General features: G+C 44.2%; 1 protein-coding gene across 5 annotated transcripts in view; it reads left to right on the forward strand.

The window, feature by feature from the left end:
* CRAMP1 (cramped chromatin regulator homolog 1) overlaps positions 1 to 21,059 on the forward strand; it is a 40,965-nt gene that overhangs the window by 17,252 nt on the left and 2,654 nt on the right. For all 5 annotated transcript variants that reach the window (XM_081170315.1, XM_081170313.1, XM_081170317.1 and 2 more), the window contains exons 6-20: positions 1,169 to 1,217; positions 2,664 to 2,749; positions 4,172 to 4,295; positions 4,976 to 5,057; positions 5,652 to 6,923; positions 8,301 to 8,475; positions 9,461 to 9,642; positions 10,612 to 10,686; positions 11,417 to 11,498; positions 12,300 to 12,404; positions 13,934 to 14,106; positions 15,314 to 15,394; positions 17,140 to 17,374; positions 17,936 to 18,100; positions 20,105 to 20,253. In XM_081170315.1, the coding sequence (XP_081026441.1) occupies positions 1,169 to 1,217; positions 2,664 to 2,749; positions 4,172 to 4,295; positions 4,976 to 5,057; positions 5,652 to 6,923; positions 8,301 to 8,475; positions 9,461 to 9,642; positions 10,612 to 10,686; positions 11,417 to 11,498; positions 12,300 to 12,404; positions 13,934 to 14,106; positions 15,314 to 15,394; positions 17,140 to 17,374; positions 17,936 to 18,100; positions 20,105 to 20,253 (3,035 nt within the window). The remainder of the gene's footprint in view (positions 1 to 1,168; positions 1,218 to 2,663; positions 2,750 to 4,171; positions 4,296 to 4,975; positions 5,058 to 5,651; positions 6,924 to 8,300; positions 8,476 to 9,460; positions 9,643 to 10,611; positions 10,687 to 11,416; positions 11,499 to 12,299; positions 12,405 to 13,933; positions 14,107 to 15,313; positions 15,395 to 17,139; positions 17,375 to 17,935; positions 18,101 to 20,104; positions 20,254 to 21,059) is intronic.

The raw sequence follows: 21,059 nt of genomic DNA on the forward strand, positions 1-21,059 counted from the left end.
CTGCACCACACAGATTTCAACACACACGCACATCCTCTTGTGTGTTCAGAATACTGTAATAAGCTTGCATTCATCCCTTGGCCCAAGCCATCCATCTAAAGGTGTATATTCAGAGCAAAGCAATAAAAAGTGTGCATTTCTCTTACAGCAGAGAACAGTCCTTCCTCTAGCACACACCGTTTCTTTGGTGTCTCCTGCTCAGTGACTTTCTGAACTCCCAGTTTCTTTCTTTTATAAGTATTCACATTTTGTCAGCAGGCTCTCCTGCAACAAGACTTGTAAAGGCTGCAAGCTTTCCATAATACTGTGCTGCCTTGGTAACGGATTTGGTGCACATAAGGCAGTTGCTTTTGCATACTGGCTTTGTTCAGATGACATAATAAATCATGGAACATGTCTAGGTGAACGTCAGGCTTGTGCATTCTTCTACCCCCTTCCTTTGGCACAGCTACAAGGAGATCAGCTTTTTCTATCTTTTTTGATTAACCACAGATTGTCATGACATCCCAACAACCCGTGGTTAATCTTAACCATGGTTTGTAAAGCTGGCTTCTTTAATCAAAACTTTAGTTAAAAATAACGACTCTTTAAGGCTCAGTCATGACACGTAACTGGTTAATTGAAATTGGGAGCAAAAGCATCTATTCTCATGACAGCTATACTAAAGGAGGTGTTAGGAGTGCAGAAACCTAGGCTTCTTCCTGTCACGGTAAACCATGGCTCGTGTCCAAACACAGCAAGTGGAGCCAGCCTCACTGGGGAAATTATAGCTTCTGTATTGGTAAATGCCTGACTCTTTATCCCATGTGATCCCCTTCTGTCTCCCTTCCAGTCTCCAACTCTTTCCTTTCACGTTTATGCATATATCAACCCACCATTTCCCCTTTCTCCTGCTAATCATTACTCCTCCTTTCAGAACACCTTCCTCTCACTTTCAGAAGAGGAAATGCTTTTAAAAAAAATGAATTCTTATTCAAAGAGTCATGGATTCATGTTTTTTTCAGAGCTCTGTGGGATGATAGGAATATTATGTTTGTAGTTCCAATTTTTTTTTTTTACTGTTTTGATGTACATGTATGTGTATACATTCTTTAGAATAGCTTCAAACCTCTTTGTTAGATGTTAGTCAAAATGACCTGCTTGATCTGTTTTTGTTTTGCACTTAAAGGTATGGATGACAAAAATGCAGCTAAACTCAATGAGCTTATTCAAGTTGGGTATGTTTTTTCTTTGCTTTTTAGCATTATCACTGTACAATGTCTAGATTTTGAGGTGCATTATTATCTCAGGTTGTGAAGCTACTCTGAACATGTCCGGCCTGGAAAGCACGATGCGCACAGATGTTGTTATTATTCCATCCCAGAGCTCTAAGGGAGGGATGGGGACTCCGTGGTCCTCCCAATGTTGTTTGACTCCAACTCACATCAGCCTTAGCCAGAAAGAATAATGATTGAGAATGATGGAAATTGTAGACCAGCAGCATCTGGAGGACTACAAGTTCTCCACTGCTCCTCAAAGGAAATGATTTTGCGACTTTAGGTGTGTTATAAAATTGCTTTATAAGAGCAGGGAGAACTGACTAGTTTTAAAGAGTTTGCTGCTGTTGCTTTGACCTTCTGAAACTACAGTTCAGAAGAAATCACTATGCTAAACGTAAGATGCTATTTTCACTTAATGAAGAACAATAAAAGCATTACATTCTCTTGTATCCTGAAAGAAAAGTTATAAGTCCTTCAAAGGTGCTTTAACATAATTGAAGATTTAAAGCACACACGCACGTGTGTGTGTGTGTGTGTGTGTGTGTGTGTGTGTGTGTGTGTATGTATACACACACACACACACACACACACACACACTAGATAGGCACATTACAAGTTATTGGGGTCTTTCTCACAGAGCAGCAGGTGATAGATATCCTTATTGGCGAGGGCAATTCAACTGGAGCAGGATTGGGTTCGTGACATTGTCTGCCTGCTTCCCTCTCCTCCTGGGATCTTTCCCCAGAGGCAGTTGATGGTAGTTAGCCCAGTGGTAGTAAGGAGGCAGTCTAGCTGGAGTAGACTGGGGGTGATTTCTTTGCCTGTCCTTCTCACTCTGATACATATAGGCAATTTTTCTTGCTCAGATTGTTAATAGTGCAGTCTTCATTCTCTACAAACAGCAGGAGAAGAATAGCCCCCAAGCAACCATACTGTGCTAAGAACAAGACATCACAGTAAAAGAAAGCTCACGTGGCTGGATCTCTCCATCTGTAGCGAGTTGAATCTCCCACCCACACCCTTAGTTGGATGCAGCATGAAGTACAGCTTCTATTTCTGCTGCTCGCCATGTTGCAACATTGTTCTGCATGGCATTTGAAAGAGTACTCTCTGCAAACGCTAATTATGTTTTCTGAAGGATCAGCACAGATGCCATATGGGTTTCACGGTGTCCCAATATGCTGAATCAGATTAGTGGACCCTGGTAATTGGTGACAAGGTGCAGAAAAATAATAGCACTGACTACAGTGCTCTGTAGGTTACTGTGGCGTTTTCTGTGGCTTCAAAACCACAGATAGTGTGATTCCTTAGTAAATCTCCCAGAAACAAGTATTCAAGTCACATTCAGAGTTGCCGTGCATGCTTCTGATGCCCTCAATTGTCCCATTCTTTTAACATTTCTAGGGCTACAACTGTACGCTACAAGGGGAGAAATCTTCGCATCAAAGCCCCAATGTGCAGGGCTCTGAAGAAACTCTGTGATCCAGATGGTATGTAAGAGGCTCTGGGAGAAAAAGAGGGTTGAAACAGATCACCAATGGAGAGACCCAGTGTTAGAAACTGATATGTGAAGGCTAGTAGCTAAATGGCAACTTAAACCTAGGTTATGGGCACAACAACAGAATGTCTAGGCACACTTTTTTATAACAAGAATACAAAGCTGAAAATGAATGAACTGCAGCTAAAATATTATTCTCATTTTTCACATGGTCTAGTTCTCCTCCTGCCTACCCCTGTAAGAGTGTTAAGAGGGTCTCTTCTCCAGTCTTCAGAGAGTAGCTGGAAGTGAGGAGGTAGAAGTTTTAACCGGAAATCTTAGGCGCAATACTGCGCCCAGAGCTCAGAAACTGCTTGCGCTAATGAAATTCCCTATCACAAAATGCGCCTAGAACAATGGGAGTTTAGGACACTGGAGAGATCCAACTATCTCTCCAGGTCAATTCACAAAGCAAAATGTGTATTGAACTGCCCTGAGACCTCTGGATAAAGTATGGTATATAAATTCAATAATTGTGGCTTGAGTGGACCCATGCAGGGTTTGGTGCATGCTCTAGGGGTCATGTGACTTCTTGAGGTGTGAGAAGGGTGTGATTCCTAGTTTCTACATACACTTATGCTTTCATAAGTGGCTTGAGAGGTGACAACAAATAAATGGGCTTTGAGCTTTGTGAGGAATCCTGCATTTGTTTTTGCATCTGGATCCACAAATGCCAGTTTGGTTATACAAACTGCTCTTCGGTGACAATAGAATTGTTTAGGAAAGTGACTTTATTAATACATCTAATAAAACGCCATTGTGTAAAACATGGTATCGATATTTCTCAGCCTCCTTTATGTAGTCCATTTTGTTGATTATAACGACCACTCCTTTGTCTGCCTTCTTAATTATGATGACAGTATTGTTTCTGAGGCTGTGGGTGGCCTCACACTCTGTACAGCTCAGATTGTGCAGTATATTTTGCTGATAACCTCAGCTTGGGTGTGACAGCAGAAGCACCTTACGTGAAAAACTAACCCAGTGTTCCAGGCATATGGAGTGGCAGCCCAAGCAGAATTCCTCTTCCTGTGGCATTAAGAAGTATTGTTGTGTTTCAGTGAGCTCTCCACAGGCATGTTGAGAAGATGGTAGAATTGTATTGATGCACTGCTTGGTGTCATGGCAGAAACATTTCATGAGTCATGGATGAAAGGGTCAAAGGTTTTCTCTGACTAATTATTCAGTTTTAGTTAATGTACGACTAAAACCCTTTTTTTATTATTAGTGTTTCTGTTAGAAAATCATCTCCCCACTCCTCATCCCAAGAATACTCTTACGGATAATTTCCTATGCTCTCTGGTGAATGTCAGGTGATAGGATAGCCACCTCTTATTTGTGGGAATAATTCAGGAATTTTCACTGCTTCTTCCCTCAGGCATCAGTGATGAGGAGGATCAGAAGCCAGTGCGTCTTCCACTGAAGGTCCCTGTGGAGCTGCAGCCACGGAATAATCATGCGTGGGCCCGTGTGCAGAGCCTGGCCCAGAATCCACGTCTCAGGTTTGTGTGTGTGTTGTGCATAACTAAAGCTTGAGAGCTGAATTTTGAATATCATTGGCACAACCTATAGACTACTTTAGCCACTGCTAGCAAACAAGTGACTCCATCTCCTGGATACCTGTTACTGCTTTGTATACGATGACTTGTTCATTAATGCGAATAGAGCCTGCCTTTGCACATCACAGCAAACCATAGAATGGTTTATCGTGAATGTGGAAATCACTTCTGCTTTGCTCCTCCCCTATCACAATACCTGGCATTGCATTGCATTGCATTGCATGTGAACCTGGGGGTCATAGTTACTTTTGCTCCAGACACACCAACACTAAGAACAAAACCTGTCTAGTCTCATCAATGATTGTTTGGAGCAAAGCAAACCATGATCCCCAATTCGGACATAACACTAAGCCAGGAATGGTGACTTGATGTTCTCACAGTAGGAAAGGAGAAAAGTGGGGGGCATCTGTACATTCATAGTCAGCCGTTAGCTGTGGTGGGAATGCAGCTGGTATTCTTTCCCCCTTGCTCCAATGAATTGGAAATTAGGGAGTACATGCCCATCTGCAGAGAGAGGGAGTCTGTGCTTTACTTAGCTTGTACTGTGACTTCTATACTACATTGTTAGTGGGACATCATTTGCTGACTCCTCTGTGTGTGTTTTGTCTTCCATGGCTTGCCAGGATGATCGTAGAGTTGCATCGTAAGGTATCTAGCCTCATTGAGTTCCTGAAACAGAAATGGGCTCTCCATGAGGTGCGCATTGTATCCTTTTTCTTGCTCAGAAATTTGTTTTGCCTTTTGATTTTGTGTTCTGGGGACAGCACTCGACATAACTAGCCTTCAAGTTCTTGAAAGCCATTACTCTTCATTAGACCCTTATTGTATTTATGAGACAGGATGCAGGATCCCAGGCCCTTGAGACCCTCTATTGATAGGAGACTTCCCCAGGTCATGCCCCTCACCATCCCTGCTCTGCACCCTTCCTAAGCACTCTTGTCTGGCTGGAATGTATCACTGAACATTGACAATGCTTCCTACTTACCTGGATGGTGGATGGAGAGGTGTGGGGCTGGTGTATGTGTGTTGGGGAGAAATCTCACGGCTTTCTGTGAATAGAATGTAGCCTACTGTATCACACATTTCTTGTTATGCTTGCTTTTGTCCTCTGGCCCTACCCTGCACTGGCATGCAGCCCCTGGAATGTCATCCAAAGGGGAATGTGGCCCTTTAGCTGAAAAAGGTTTCCTGCCTATGTTATAAAATATTCCTTTCCCACTTGGGTCTGTGGATGTGTGGACTGTAGAGAGACTTTCTCTCTTTTAAGTGTTGCTGTGTTCCTTAATGGCCTGTATTTAGCGTAAAACACTAGCAGAAAGGCAACTACAAGACTCCAGGGATCCTGAAGCAAGTGGCAGCTATTCGGAAGAGAAAGTGATGCTCCATCTCTTCCCAGGAGAGAACTGTACGCTTACACCCCTCCCTGGGGTTGCCAGGGTTGTACACTCCAAAGCTTTCTGTACAGTGCATTGGCAGGAATCCGGCCGATGCAAGCAGAATACAAAAGACGCCCTCTTGCTGCCGCCTGCCCAAATTCTAGGCATACAGAGCGGTCAGGGGACAGCCAGAGGGCAAGTGAAATACCCTCGGGGAACAGAAGGCAAGGGTGGGACCAGGGCCGAGAACACTACAGAAGCAAGTAGAAACACTCAGTCCACATTTGAGGCAACTGCAAACGCTGAGGACTGCTCCTCAGAGGCTGGGCTTACCGAAGGAGCATCCCTGTGTCTCAGTGTTGCACATAGTCTTGATAAGCCACTGTCCGGGCTTCAAGATCTGAGTGGGAGTCTTGAAAAGCCGGTTCCCACAACCCATTGTGCTGAGGGTAGGGAGGCACCAGCCGTTGCACTGGTGACTGGGTCATCTTCTGGCAGCGCGAACTGTGACTGCGGTAGCATCCCCCCTGATTTGGAGGAGCTCTCTCTGCTTGACCCGTTTCCTCGGTACATGAAATCTTGCCAGGACCTTATTGTCCCAGAGAAGTGTCTTTGCACAGATAGACTGAATGGGAAAGATTTTGCCTTGGCAGGGCACTCCCCTCCCAGGAGGCTCTCGTCTGGGAGCACAGAGGCTGGCAGCCTCAGTCCCGCACAGCTGGCAAGAGGTGGGGTGGCATTGCCCAGCTGCGGCCCAACCAGAACTGAAACTCAGGCCCTCCAGTGCTGCGGACCACAAACAGAAATGTGTGCTAAGGAGCTATCGGATGTAATGGAGGACTCTCAGGAGAAGCCCAGCACCTCACTGCCGCCACCGCCGCCACCACCTCAGGGACAATTGGTCGCAAAGTCTCTCAAGGATGACCCAAGCCGCCTTGTGCAACAGGTCAGAGAGGAGGGATGGAGCCTGCGGACCTCTGAGAGCCTTACCTTGGCTGAAGTCTACCTCATGATGGGCAAACCGAACAAGCTACAGCTAGAGTACGATTGGCTGTCTGTCTTGGGGCCGGAAACCCAGGATCCTGGGGAGCAGATGCCTGAACCTAAATCTGTTTCTCCATCAGCCACCTGTCACAAACAGAAACTCCTCAACTGCCTCTTAAAACTTATCTCCACAGAAGTTAACCCCAAACCAGTAAGTATAATTTGCATTGATGCTAAGAACCTCCGTCTTTCAGTTTGCACAGTTTTTGGTCCTCAAAAAGGCACAAAGGGGTTAACTTCAGGAAGAAGGCAAGGGATAAGGGGGTCTTTGTGTACACCCTGGAGAGACCTTCCCGTTTTTTATTTCTGCCTTATAGAGAACAGCAGGGTAACTGCTGCTCTTCAGCTACTTTTTGGGAGTAGCTTATAGACATTAAGCCTCATAGCAAAAATTAAGAGTGGTTTTTAGAGTACTTTCCAATGTGGTAGTGCCCATAGTTCTGTGGAGCTCTGATTCATATGGCCGCCTGCCCCTCATCTGGTGTTCTGTTTCCTCTTTTGACTGCCTTCATGGTGCTTTAGAGAAGGAAGAGACCACATCTACCCTTCCAACCCCACTGTATCTCTCTGCTGCTGTTCAGCTAACAGCTTGGGAAAGGGAGCCCAGCTTTGTGCCCAGCAAAGGGACTAGCAGGCCATATTCTGCAATAAAGTCCCTCAGCAAGGGGACATGGAGGGACTGGAAGTTCCATTGCACTGTGCTGCAGCCTCCATTGGAGGGACCTCTACCATTGCCCTCCAGCAGCCATAGGGTGCTGGGAAATGTCCTCTGCATGACTATGAAAGAGAATATGAGAATGAGTGCTTTGTGTTTGCTTGACACAAGACTGGAGGAGATAAAATTTTCAGAATACATAATTTTTTCTACTATAATGTTAATGGCTGCTTACGTTTTTATTGTTTCTTAGCTGCTCCTCCTCATAAACTGACAAACCCCAAGAGATGCTTAGTTGCTTATAGTGCAGCAGAATTAGCTCCATTTGCAGCAAATTTTACAAAAAAAATCTAAATTGTAATTACTGTCTACATAAAATCTGTACTTCTAATATACCAAACGTGGTAATTTTATGGCAACCCAAATTATGCATGATACATTTTATGTTCCTAAAATAACAAAGTGGTTTTCAATCTGTAAAGAGTGTGAAAAAGAATCATTGCCTGTTTCTCTGTTTCCCCCACAATTTCTGTCTCCTCCCCCCACCAAAAAAAGAGAAAAAGATTCCCACCCTCTTGACCATGGTTTCAAAATTTCCAGAAATTTTACAGGTAGGATAAAGTGAAAAGGAGTGGTGGGTCTTTTTGATGTTGCTGGATTGCAGCTTCCATCATCCCTGACCATGGGCCATGCTGTCTCCTTGCTGATGTGAGCTGGAATCCAACAACATCAGCAAGACCACATTTGCCCCACCCCGGTGATAACACAAAGCTTGCATAGACACACTTCCCATATCTATGGCAACGTCCTCCTCCCCCCACTTTCTTCCAGCATGCAGCTGTTGGGATACAACCATTTTCTCTTTCTTTTCAGATCCCTGAAATGAACTCTGTTGCAACATCTCCCATAAAGCCCACTCAAGAGGAGCATGCTCTGACCCCTCCTGGCAAGGTTATTGCCGTCAGCACCCGGAGTCCAGGCTGTGCACGCAATCAGCCTGCCCTTCACAAGAAAACCTTTCCCCCCAGTATCACCTCCAGTTCCTCAGGTGAGTCAGTTGTTGGGATGAACTGGTTCTGTGTAGCCCTAAGACAAAGTATTAGTTTTCAGCATTTCTACCAGTCAGGAAAGCATTGATCTGCCATGGACTCCTGACACATCTGTCACAGAATCTCTCTGTTTGCAGAGGACTCCAGAAATGTTCTAGGCTGCATGCTTACTTCACACAGGGTGCAGGTTTAGGTGTGATTGGCTGTTGTCCTGCATAAACATAGAAAGCATTCTGACCCCATACCCTGCTGCTGCTCATGATAGATGAATATTGGAAAAGTTGGACAAGTTGTCTTTCAGGGAAGTTTCTCTTCTTTTACTGATCTTTTTTTTCGAGGAACCTTGTTAAGCTTCTGGGGATTTTTCTGCAGAAAAATTGCAGAATATAGTTGAGAATGTCTGTACTTGAAACTGTGCTTACTTGATTTGTTTTTCTGATGTTGATGGAGATAGAGGCTATTTTGACCAAGGCCAGATTACCAGCCTAACAAGACCCTAACTTAGGACCCATGATTTTCATTATATAATACTGCTTCAGTCTATTTATATTTCACTTTAAAATCATCAGTTATAAAGGGGCTCTTCTCAGTGACCTGGCCCATGATTTTCATAATACTGTGCTGCTTTATTGAACCGGAAAAAAGCATGTGATCCACAGGGATCCCAATAGCCCCTGTGTATCCATTGAGCTGTAGGTCTGTACTCTGAGGGAAGACAACTGATTTTATCTCAGAGATGAGGTAGGAATAGTGAGGTGGGGTTTTTGCGCAGGCGGTCCTTTCCAACTCTGCAGTTCTGTGATTCCTCAGCTGTTTGCTCCATGAAACGTCATGATAAGGCTACTCAGTTCCTGATTAATTTGGCTCACCCTCCCTAGCAACAAATGTGGATTGGTGGAAGAATTCTTTGCCTCAAGGATTTCTAATTGGAAATTGCACTTGACTAATTCCCATGAATGCTTGTATTTTTATTGACCCTACCAGGTTTGAGAAATCACTCTGGACCTCTCTTGGTGGCTGGTCCTTCAGGTTCCACAAGTGCAGATGCAGATGGTGGCCTCTTTGCTGTTCCCACAACTCTCCCACCCAACAGCAGGCATGGGAAGCTTTTCTTGCAAAGTAAAGAAGCAGAGCTAACCTTCCGGCAGCGCTTGGATACAATCAGTGTAAGTTTTCTTTATTTATTATGGTTTATGTTGAACTGTAAGGTGTGCAGATCTGATCAGGGTGCTCCTAAGGAATAAATACAGCTGCCCCCAAAACTTGCAGATCAAGAGAGAATTTATTCCATGCCACAAACCAAGTCACAGCATTTCGATTTTGGAAATGCTTTATCTTCCTAATCTGTTTTGGAAGGCCCTGGAGTTAGGCTGATCTGTGTTTGGTAAAAAGCTTGGTTGTAGGGACACAACGCGGGTTTCAGCCTAGAAGGGGACTAACCCATTCCATGGTGCTCTCTTGCTTCATTGTTTCTTTATAAATGGGGTTGAAATGCTCAAGTCCTCCTACATACTCCACAGGCAGAAGCATTCAGCTTTCAATAAGCTGCCTCTGGTGTGGGGAGCCCCCACTACCCTAGAGTTCTGCCCTGCCTCATGTGCAGCAACAGGGTCTGCACTGTCTGCTGCCTTTGGTTCGGGCATCTTCAACCTGAACTTCCCTTCCCTAGATTACAGTGGTGCCCCGCAAGACGAATGCTTCGCAAGATGAAAAACTCGCTAGACGAAAGAGTTTTCCGTTTTTTGAGTCGTTCCGCAAGACGAATTTTCCTATGGGCTTGCTTCGCAAGACGAAACGTCTTGCGAGTTCTTGTGAGTTTGTTTCCTTTTTCTTAAAACCGCTAAGCCGTTAATAGCCGCTAAGCCGCTAATAGCCGTGCTTCGCAAGACGAAAAAACTGCAAGACGAAGAGACTCGCGGAACGGATTAATTTCGTCTTGCGAGGCACCACTGTACCTGCATAGGATGGGTGGAGAGCCATGGGGAAGCAGGTGTTCAAGAGTAAAGAGAAGGTGCATTAACACAATGTATCCCTGCCAATCTAGGCTGCACTTTTTAGGTGGCTAACAAAGCCTCAAGGCTCATGACTGATGAGCAAAATGATGTGTGTTACAAGTTCCCTTTGTTTCTCTTCAGATGCAATCTGATTTCTTCTTGCCAAAGCCGAGGAAACTGCATAACAGACATCTGCGAAAACCACTGGTAGTACAGGTCAGAGGAAAGACTAATTGAAATGTATCTCTTGCATGTCGGGTAGTTTCATCTAGTAGTTTTCATATGACCTTTTCTCTCCATCCACATGGAGAGTTCCTACTATTTCCTGCTATTCAATGGTCTGCTTTTTATCGTGCAAACATTGCCAGAGACTCTCAACTAGTCCTAGCTGTTTCAGTATGTGTTTCAAATGGGACTGATGTGAATACTTGCAAGGAAATGTTGGGAAACCAGAGAAAGGCATTTCTTTATCATGTCAGATGGGTCAGTGTGAGAGACCTGCATCTTCTCAGAGCTCATTGCTGGTGTTTGATTCTGACATCGTAAAGGCATGTATCTTTGACCATCCTCTAGTGCAAGAATGAGGAACCCTTTCCCACCCAAGAGCCCCATTCCCTTTTGGGCAGCCATGCACAAACTACATGCCAGTGGTGAGTGAGACCAGAGGCAAAAGTGGGCAGAGTCTAGTGTGTGATGGAAAAAATTAATGTTGGTAGCACCCCTGAAGCAGCATAAATGTACCATGTGATGCTTTCCCCTGTGGTCATGTGGGAGCTTTCCGGGATACCTCTCCTAGCCCCACCCCAACCTAGGAGATATAGGGAAACATGGTCTAGGATCCTAAAATGTTGCCTGCATGACCAGCAGAGGATCATTCATGGTAAGTTGCCAGTGCTGCATTTCCTAAGTTGTTGTTTTTAAAGGCGTCTTGCCTTGCCTTTTTCAGAGAACGCTGCTACCCAGGCCATCTGGAAATTCCTCCCAGCACGTCTGTTCCTTCTCCATCTTATCAAACTCTTCTGCAACAGGTGAGCTTCAACTGTGTATGTACTCCAAACAGGGTGTTTAGTTTACTCTATGAAAGACTAGTGAAATACTCTTCCACTAGTTTCAGCCCCTCACTCCCTACCAGTGAACCCTTCTACCCATGGAGTATTTTACAGCCCTTCCTGTGTTTTACCACCCCAACAGCCCTGCGAGGTAGGACACTATTTTACTTGCTGCTGCATGTGAATGCAACCTCCTCTCTGAGGAACCTAGAATAGCAAGCACACTTGCAGGGAAGTAAGCCCCATGGAAATCTGTGGATCCTGTTTCTCAGCAAATTCTGCACCATTAACACCCCTGTGAAGTGTGTAAAGATTAGAGGTTCACAAGACTTGAATATTTTGAGGGCGTAAGCTTGTGTTCCTCCTATTTCTTGCCTATAGTTCCACTTAATTTCACGGAGTTCTTCCTCTCATGCAGAAGGACAATATTGTCAGTAAAAACATTGAAATGGAAGCTGGATTTGGTTTGACAGTAGACATGACATGTTGTGGACTCTCCTTTGCTGGAGGTTTTTAAGCAGAAGTTGGATGGCTACTTGTCATGGATGCTTCAGTTGAGATTCCTGCATTGCAGGGCGTTGGACTTTATGACTCAGAATCTCTTCCAATACTACAATTTTATGATTATTGTAGGTGCCATTTGCAGTAAATAGTCCTGTCTTCTGTATGTCCCACTGGGGAGAGAATGAGAACTGGCCATAAGGAGGGGCGTAGCTCTTTGGCTGTCTATGACAATGTTTCCCACCTTTAAAAAAATTCATGCTTTTACTTCGTTTTTAGGAAGGGGATCTTTTCGGCCGATCCAGTCTTCACTTACGAAAGCAGCTGTGTCCCGTCCCATTGTTCCCAAGGTCCTTCCAGCTCAAGCCACCAACCATCTGTCCAGTAGGTTTCTCCTTGGAAGGCGGTGGTTCGGGGAGGGGAGGGCAGGTTTAGCAGGAATGTTGTGGTAGCTATAATGACAGAAACGACTACTCTTAATCATTTTACATCCATGAATTTTGTCTTCTCTCCCCTTCTCTGATTTCCTGTTGCACTCAATAAGTACAAGTTGAGATTTTCAACTAGAACGTAGATGTTTTCATCTAGCAGAAGCAGGAGTACCTTGCCCTGAGAGGCTGAGCCGCAACAATAGCCTTCTAGCAGTCAGGTCATTGGGTTGTATCCAGTACTAGTTCTCCTTGGATTAGACCCATTGAAAATAATGGAAATGGCTAACTTGGGTCCATTAATTTCCATGGGTCTACTCTGGGACGCAGGTGGCGCTGTGGATAAATCCTCAGCGCCGAGGGCTTGCCGATCGCATGGTCGGCGGTTCGAATCCCCGCGGCGGGGTGAGCTCCTGTCTTTTGGTCCCAGCTCCTGCCCACCTAGCAGTTCGAAAGCACCCTTAAGTGCAAGTAGATAAATAGGCACCGCTTTATAGCGGGAAGGTAAACGGCGTTCCGTGTGCTGCTCTGGTGCAGACTCGCCAGAGCAGCGATGTCACACTGGCCACGTGACCCGGAAATGTCTGCGGGCGGCTCCGGCTCCTGGCCTCTAGAGTGAGATGAGCGCACAAACCTAGAGTCTGTCAAGACTGGCCCATACGGGCAGGGGTACCTTTACCTTTTTACTCTGAGTAAAACCAAGTTGGATACACACAACTGCTATTCCTCTCACAGAACTACAATTCACAGAGTGGTTTAATAACCAATCCGTCTTTCCAGGGAACTCTTGAGAACTGTAGCTCTTGGAAGGGGAATAGGAGTCTCCTAACAACTCTCAACTCCCTTAACAAATGCCATTCCCAGGATTCTTTGTGGAGAAGTGGAACAGCCATTGGAAGTGGAACAATACTGCTTTAAATGTCTATTGCAGATGGGGCCATCTGATTTTTTGTTTGAGGAGGCATTTAGATGGCAGAGGTGTGGATGATGGCTCCAGATTTTGTAGAGCAACCACACACAACAATGTACCACTGGGTTGCTTTCCTTGCTTGCTACATAGTTATTGAATATAGTACGTACATATTCATTTTCACAGGATATGCCTCCCTAGATGATGGTGGATAAGATTGTATCCTTTAAATTTAATAACACTCCTTTCAAGCTGCTGGAATTCATACCAGGACAGACCTCAGAACTAATAGGACCAAAGGCATAATTACCTGCAAGATATATCAAGTTGAAAACCAAAGGGAACACTGAAATTTTTGCTCCTATATGTTGAACTGAAAATTTGAGATAAAAGGCGCTGAATTGGTGATCTATATTAATAATTCAGTGTCAGAAAAAACTACTAAAAATAACTTTGGCACATATCAACTCCTACAGAAAAGCTGTTAAGACCTATTGCCCATGTATAAGACAGCAGTTTGATTTCGTGAATTGCTGAAAGAAGACTTCTCTTAGCTTTCTGTTCTTTGTTCAAAGGTGCTATTGACTTAGCAGCCCAAAGTGCTGGTATTATTCCTGGCAGTCCTTTGCCTGTTCTGGATACTGAAGGCCTGTCGGGCGTATCCCCACTGTCACCGGATGCAGTGACCACGGTGGTTTCAGGGCAAGATTCAACAGCGGCACATCACAATGGAGGCTCCATCGTTGCGGTCAGTTTTCTTTTCTGTTAAGGTTTAATTCTTGTAGAACTGATTCTAGGCTACTGCTGGATAGAACCTTGCAATGTGCATGATAGACTAACATGACCAAAAGCCCAGCGATATCACCCAACATGGCTGTGATGACTTGTCTATTATTTTCTCCCTCCCTTGAACCTGCAGTCAAAGAGTTTGGTGCTTATTTAAAATCAAAGTGTGAAATTCAGCATTTCACTCCCTCCTCTTACTGCTTTATTCTGTAATTTTCTAGACTGTTCAGCATTAACAATAACAAAAAGCATGAGCAGTACACAAAATAAAATTTTGTGAAACAAAACATAACATATAAATGGTATAGAAACAATAAAATATAACAGAAGTACAAAAAACTTCAACCTTAGGGGTAAGGAAAGGGTGAAATGGCTCAAGATAATAAGTTTCCTCCAAGAATGTGCAGCTAAACTCTCATTGCCCTCTGAAGTACCTTGCCCAGAAAGAGGGCATTTTCAACTGGACAATATTTGTCAAGTAGCTTAGGGTCCTCTTCAGTGCACAGTTACCTTCATTGTGTACATTCCTAGTCAACAACATGTTGCCCCTTTGGGGAACCTGTAGCACTCTGGATGACGTTGGACTACAGCTCCCATCATCCCTTACCATTGACCATACTGACTAGGGCTCATGGCCGTGATGTCACCTGATGGGCTGGATTAAATCCTGTGTTAACTGCACGTGCCTGTTCCCAACAGGAACACAAAGTCAAACTGAGAAGGATTTCACTCCACTTATCCTGCTCAGTTGAGCTTGCAAACCGCTTCCTTTGTTCAGCAGCACCTGACATCAGGTTATAAGTGGCTGGCCTGTGTACCTGTCAGATTTGGCCCGTGGAGCCAAAAAGGTTCCCCAACTCTCCTGCAAACCATGCATTCCCCTCCTTCCATGCCATCCAGTGTCTTGGATTTTCCCAGCATGTTCTAAAATTCTGGCAGGAAAATCCTCATGGGGCGAGTGTGTTACAAATGATATGTAAAACTGTTTCAGCAAATCTAAATTCTGAATTTGGATTTCTTTGGCAAGGTGGATTTTGCTGTGGCAGGAACTGAATAAATCTAGTCCCCACGAGAGCAGTGGAACAGGCACATTACAGCCTGCCCTTGTTAAATATGTATTCTCCATCCCCTGAAAGTCTGATTTGGTCATTCTTGGTTGCACTTTCCAGGGCTCAAGCAACGAGTGTCAGGTTCCATTTCTTGGCCTACCACCATGCTCTGAGCAGGAGGCAATCCCGGATGGCTTCCAGGTAAAATACAAGCTTTTCGATTGACAACTACTTGACCTTCAGGGTGACAAACACCTTTTTCTTTTCTGCTGCATATTAATGCTTTATGTGAAACCCAGAGTTGAGCTTCCTGGGGTATGTTTATTAAAGGTCACAGTCCATCACACTTTCACTGCGTGAGAATTGTATGTAGGCACCTTGTTAGAAGCTTTCGTCCATTTAGCAGAGTTTCTGGGAAGCAGTGGTCAGCAGATGAAACACTCACAGATGCTGTACAACTCAGTCAAGTGATATTGCTTGACCAGTCATAAGTTAATCACGGTGGCACTATTTACAATCTTTATAGCAATAGCTGTAATGGCATACTTAAGTTTCAGTCCCATTTTCTCTTTAGCAATGACGTACGCAATGACACAGTCCATCACAATGTTTTCCTGAATATGAATTGTCGATGTGGAAGCTATTGCAGTCAAAAAGTGGAGACAGTCAGCCTGGCGTCCACTGACCTGCCTCCTGCTTGGTTCCACACTTCGCAATAAGGAGCTTTGTTTCTGAATGCTGTCCCTTTGCTCTCTTATAGGAGGACAGGGACATGAAACAGCCAGGCAGATGGCTCATTCCAATCTACCATCCTATGTATACTTGGAAATCCTTGCAGGCAGTTATAGAAGGGCAGCACAAAACTTTGATAGCCATAGGGACACCTGTTTTAATCCCAAACATGATTTCCTCTCTGCTTTCAATGTGTTTTAGAAACATAATATTTGTTGACTGATTTAAGTGCTCTCACTGCATGTGGGTATGTACGTACGTACATACATATGTACGTGTGTACACACACACACACACACACACACACACGTGCATATATACATATACACATGCAAGGTGGTAGTGATGGAGAGTGTAAACAATGATACCCAAAGGCCATCTGTCATGTTATGCAGAGCTCGTGTGTGTGTGTGTGTGTGTGTGTGTGTGTGTGTGTGTGTGTGTGTGATGAGCATAGTGACTGCTGCAGCACTAGCAATTGGCAATAACTCTAGCAGTGCGAGATTCCAGGGGTCTTGGCACTTAACCCAGATTTGTGCTTCCTTTGGAATAAGGAACAGTGGAAGCTATGGTGTCATTTACACACATATATAACCTGAGCCTACAGTGGTGGGATTTCCAGCATTCGCATCTCAAGAGGGACTTGCTTCCTACAGAAGCACAGCATTGGATTCAAAGGCAGCCAAACAGCCATCTCTTATGTCTCTTTCTCAGCTTTTTCTAGCCAGCCAGCCAAGAGTTCTGGGAGATCTGATTTCCACCATAACCACCACCTTCAAGAGTGTTTTGTTGGCAATGTGCACTTTTTGTTGCCCTGACCCCAGTTTTGTGTGGCTTTCTGATCCATAGGTATCAGTTTTCCCATCTGTAAAATCAGAAGTTACAGTGACAATATGTCTGTGCCAGATTGGAAAGAGGGGCATAGATGGGCAGTTTACCATGCCAATAGCTCATTGGTTGGCCACACACTTTGCATGCAGAGGACACCATGTTCAGTCCCTGGCATCTGCAGGTAGACGGTGCTAAATAAGGTGGACCAATTCTATCCTTCAATTTTAGGAAGCTTTCTGTGTTCAAAGAAATATAGGCAGAATTGCTAACTCCTAGTTTGATTGATCCCTATGCCTTTAAAAGCAAAGTAGCAGTGCAACAATTTCAGAAAATGTATACAAATAATGACTTAGAAATATTATTATATCTGCTTGCTGCCACAGGGAGCACCTGTCCTTTCTCTACCAGAACTGCCAAAAACCTCCCTCCAGAATGGTCTCGCCACTCCTCCGCTTCCCTCATCTGATGCTTCTGGTACCCATTTATCTCCTCCCAATGTCTCTGCTTTATTGGATATCTCCCTTCCTGGACCCCCTGAGGATGTTCTGTCTCAAGGAGAACCTGCTACTCAGATCAGTGACTCTATCATTGAAATAGCAATCAGCTCTGGTCAATATGGTAAGAGATGAAACTAATCTAAATAGCTGATCAGTGGTTAAGCATCCAAAAAAATTGTTACAGCTCTGATTCTGTCAGGATTTTTAGTAGAGGAATGTTCTCTTGAAAGTCGGCTGTGCATTTTTATACATACTTCTGTGTCTCTGGCAGAGCTGTTTTTTAACTCTTTGGATTTAACTCAGCAGATGTTCTTGACAGAATTCCATCTTAATTTTGACAGTAGATCATGGAAGTATTTCCTTTGAACCCTCCCTGAGTCAAGGAGAATAGCACTTGTTTAGGCCTCTTAAAATTGGGCCTCTCACTATTGCCCCATTTAGATTCAAAGCCAGGCAGATCAAGGGACAAGTTTTTGTAAGTTCTGCAGTAGGGACTATTGTTGCTGCTCTGCTATGGTTGGGAGGGGGTAATTTGGACGTCTTGTCTCCTGTGTGGCCCACATCAAGCATTTGTTTGGAGTTAGTCAGGAAGGAAGTCATATCTGTGTGCAGTGCCCACGCTTCCTTAAGGACGCAGTCTCCAACTGTTTGTCATACAGAATTGGTCACTTTCTTTTAATAGGCGAGAATGTTCCTCTGTCCCCAGCAAAGCTGAATGGCAGCGATGGCTCAAAAAGTCTTCCATCCCCTTCCTGCAGCCCCCAGCAGAACTGGATTGCTTCTCCTAGTCATGATCCACAGTGGTACCCCAACGATTCCACAGACTCATCCCTCAGCAGCTTATTTTGTGAGTAGTACTGCACAGGGGATTACATTGGTTGTAATCTGGACTTTTTTTACTGGACTTGCAATTCTGCCCCCCCTTCTTTCTCCTGAGGGTAGGGGTTGTCAGCTTTGTTCATTGCCAAAGTTCATGCTCTAGACGACCCAGCTTAAATAAATGTAGTGAAAAACGTCAACATACATTTTCATGAACATGGGTGAAAGTCACACGGGGATTGTGCCAGTCCATGTGGTAGGCTAGGGGAATGGCAGGAGGAATGGTACCAGTGACACAATCCAAGCCCAGCATTGCTTTGAGACTGTTGCAAACGACTGTAACTTTGTACACCTTTCCTGCATTGCCTCTACTACTACTGTTTCCCTCATTGTATTTATAAAATTATTTATTGAAACAGAGTATTGTGGAGTTGGAAGGGACCTCGGGGGGTCATCTAGCCCAACCCCCTGCAATGCAGGAATCGTTCACCCAACATAGGGCTTCATCCCATGACCCCGAAATTAAGAGTCTCATGCTTTACCAACTGAGCTAACCCTGTCCTACTATTCACAAAAGAATTTTACAATTGTACATAAAACCATATGAAAGTTTAAAATTAGAGGTCAGTTAACTATTACAAAATGATATTTTCTTAACTGTCAGCACAGAAAAGTTTTGAACAGGCACTTAAAGGTTGAAACAGAAGGTACCTGCTGAATATTAGCAGAGCATTCTGAAGTACTAGGGTAACGGCACTGGAAACTCAATTTCTTGTTGCTGTCAAATGAGCCTCACTAACTTGGGGAACAACTAATGGTGCTCTTGCAGGTGATCTCAGTGATTGAGTTGGGATAGAAGGATTTAAGCCAGTGGTGGCCAAACTTGGCCCTCCAGCTGTTTTGGGATTACAACTCCCATCATCCCTAATTAACAGGGCCAGTGGTCAGGGATGATGGAAATTGTAGTCCCAAAATACCTGGCGGGCCAAGTTTGGCCATCACTGATAAGGTAATCTGGACCTAAGTAGTTCAGGGCTTTATAAATTAATTTAAGGACCTTGCACCTGTCTCAGTAGTAGAAGAGCAGCCAAGTGCATATGTTTTAACAATTGTGTCACAGGTTCTTGGCTAGATGCCCCCATCAGGAATCTGGCTGCCACATTCTGCACCAGCAGAAGCTTCCAAATCATGACCAAGGGCAGCCCCATATAGAGCTTATTGAAGTAATCCAGCTTCAAGGTTACCAACACAAGGACTATCCATGTCAAGCTATCCATGTCCAGGAATAGCCGTTGTTGGCAAAACAGACAAAGCTGGCAAAAGGCATTCCAAGCCACAAAGGACACTTGGCCCTCTAGTGATGGAGATGTATCCAGGAATGCCCTCAAAATATGCACCTCCTCCTTCAAACGGAGTGCAATCCCATCCAAAATGGGTGGCTTGCCTTTCCCAGAGAACCACCCACGCAAAGAGCACTCATCTTCTCAGGATTCAAATACAGCTTATTGGCCCTCATCCATGAATTTTTATTTCATTATTGATTGTTACTGTTTAATCTCATATTTAGCAGTGCCTATACCTACTATCCAAATGCAGTCTTCAAATGAACAAAGAGAGTCACAACCAGCCCATAAATATTACTCCCTCAGAATCCTGAAAATGCCAGTTCTGAAAGCTGAGCACATTGGCACTTATTTGTCTTGCCAGAAACTTGAAGGTTTGCTTGGTTGGTTTTTCCTAATCAAAAATTGTGTTATTTACACTATCAAGTAATGTATTATGTGAGGTACATAATACTATACCAATGATGTGCATATTGATATTCTAGTATATGTCCAAAAGATTCTGCATCCCTTGCAGTTGAGGAAGTAAATTTTTTTAGGGTTTTGCCCAGTTAAATCGGGTACACACATCTTGATTATATGTTGGAAAGTGGGTAAATAGCTTGTAGGAAGCTCTTTGTACCTCCCCCATCCCTCAAACCTAGCAATTAAAATACTGACTGGCTGACTTTATCATTTTGTTTTTACAGCAAGCTTCCTTTCCCCAGAAAAGGGACGGAAAATGCTGCCAACCTCTACTAGTAGTAACACAAGCAGCACCTCCTTATTGGGACCGAGTCTGCTGGATGGAAACTCGCGGGACTCTTTTGTGTCCCGGTCCCTGGCAGATGTAGCTGAGGTATGTCCATACTTAATTGGTGCGATGCTGTGCCAGCCTTCAGCTGAAAGAGGGGATAGTAGTCTTGTGACACTTAGCGTAGAAGTATTTTTTCCAGACTTCCCCCTTTCCAGGTGATCAGTCAAAGCATGTGCTATAATTGCATTTTAACATTTGAAGGGTAAAATCCACAAATCCTGATGCATCTCCTATGTACATAATGGAAGAGATGGTATTTCCCAGCAGCAAAATACTGTTTTTGAGTGCAATAGTGGAACAATGCAGTAACTGCTGCAACAGAAGTTCCATCTTCTTCAGGGAAAACCTCCGGATCTTGCACAATAAATTAGCAATCCAGCTAATTTGTTCTGTTGGAAATGGCTAAGGAGAGGAATTTCCCCATCACCACAACCATTTAATAATAGGACCAAGGCTGGTGACACAGGATTGCTAAACTGCAGTTGCTTCCCTTTTTAGTTGCTGGAGAGTGCACTGAACGGATGAATAGATGTGTGGGTTCGGCATGTGACTCAGCCTTTCCTATTTAGTATTTAACACAAAACTGAGAATTCCAGTAATCTCTGTATTCTTTTTTTATCTCCTCTAGTGGAGGAAGGCATCCTCCCACTTGCTTTAATTTGCAAGGTTTATTAGATTTGGAATCCTCATAACTGTTTGGCATAGAAATAATGGCCTTTTTCTCTTCTGGCTATACCTGATCTGCAGCGGCCGGACTTAGGATGAGCTCTGCTGTCATTTCCCAATTAATGTTCATCTATTTCAGATATTTGTAAGCCACTGTTCAAGACTATAGGCTTCCTGAGGCA

This window comes from Podarcis bocagei, assembly GCF_964188305.1.
Source record: "Podarcis bocagei genome assembly, chromosome: 14".
Taxonomy (NCBI): Eukaryota; Metazoa; Chordata; class Lepidosauria; order Squamata; family Lacertidae; genus Podarcis; species Podarcis bocagei.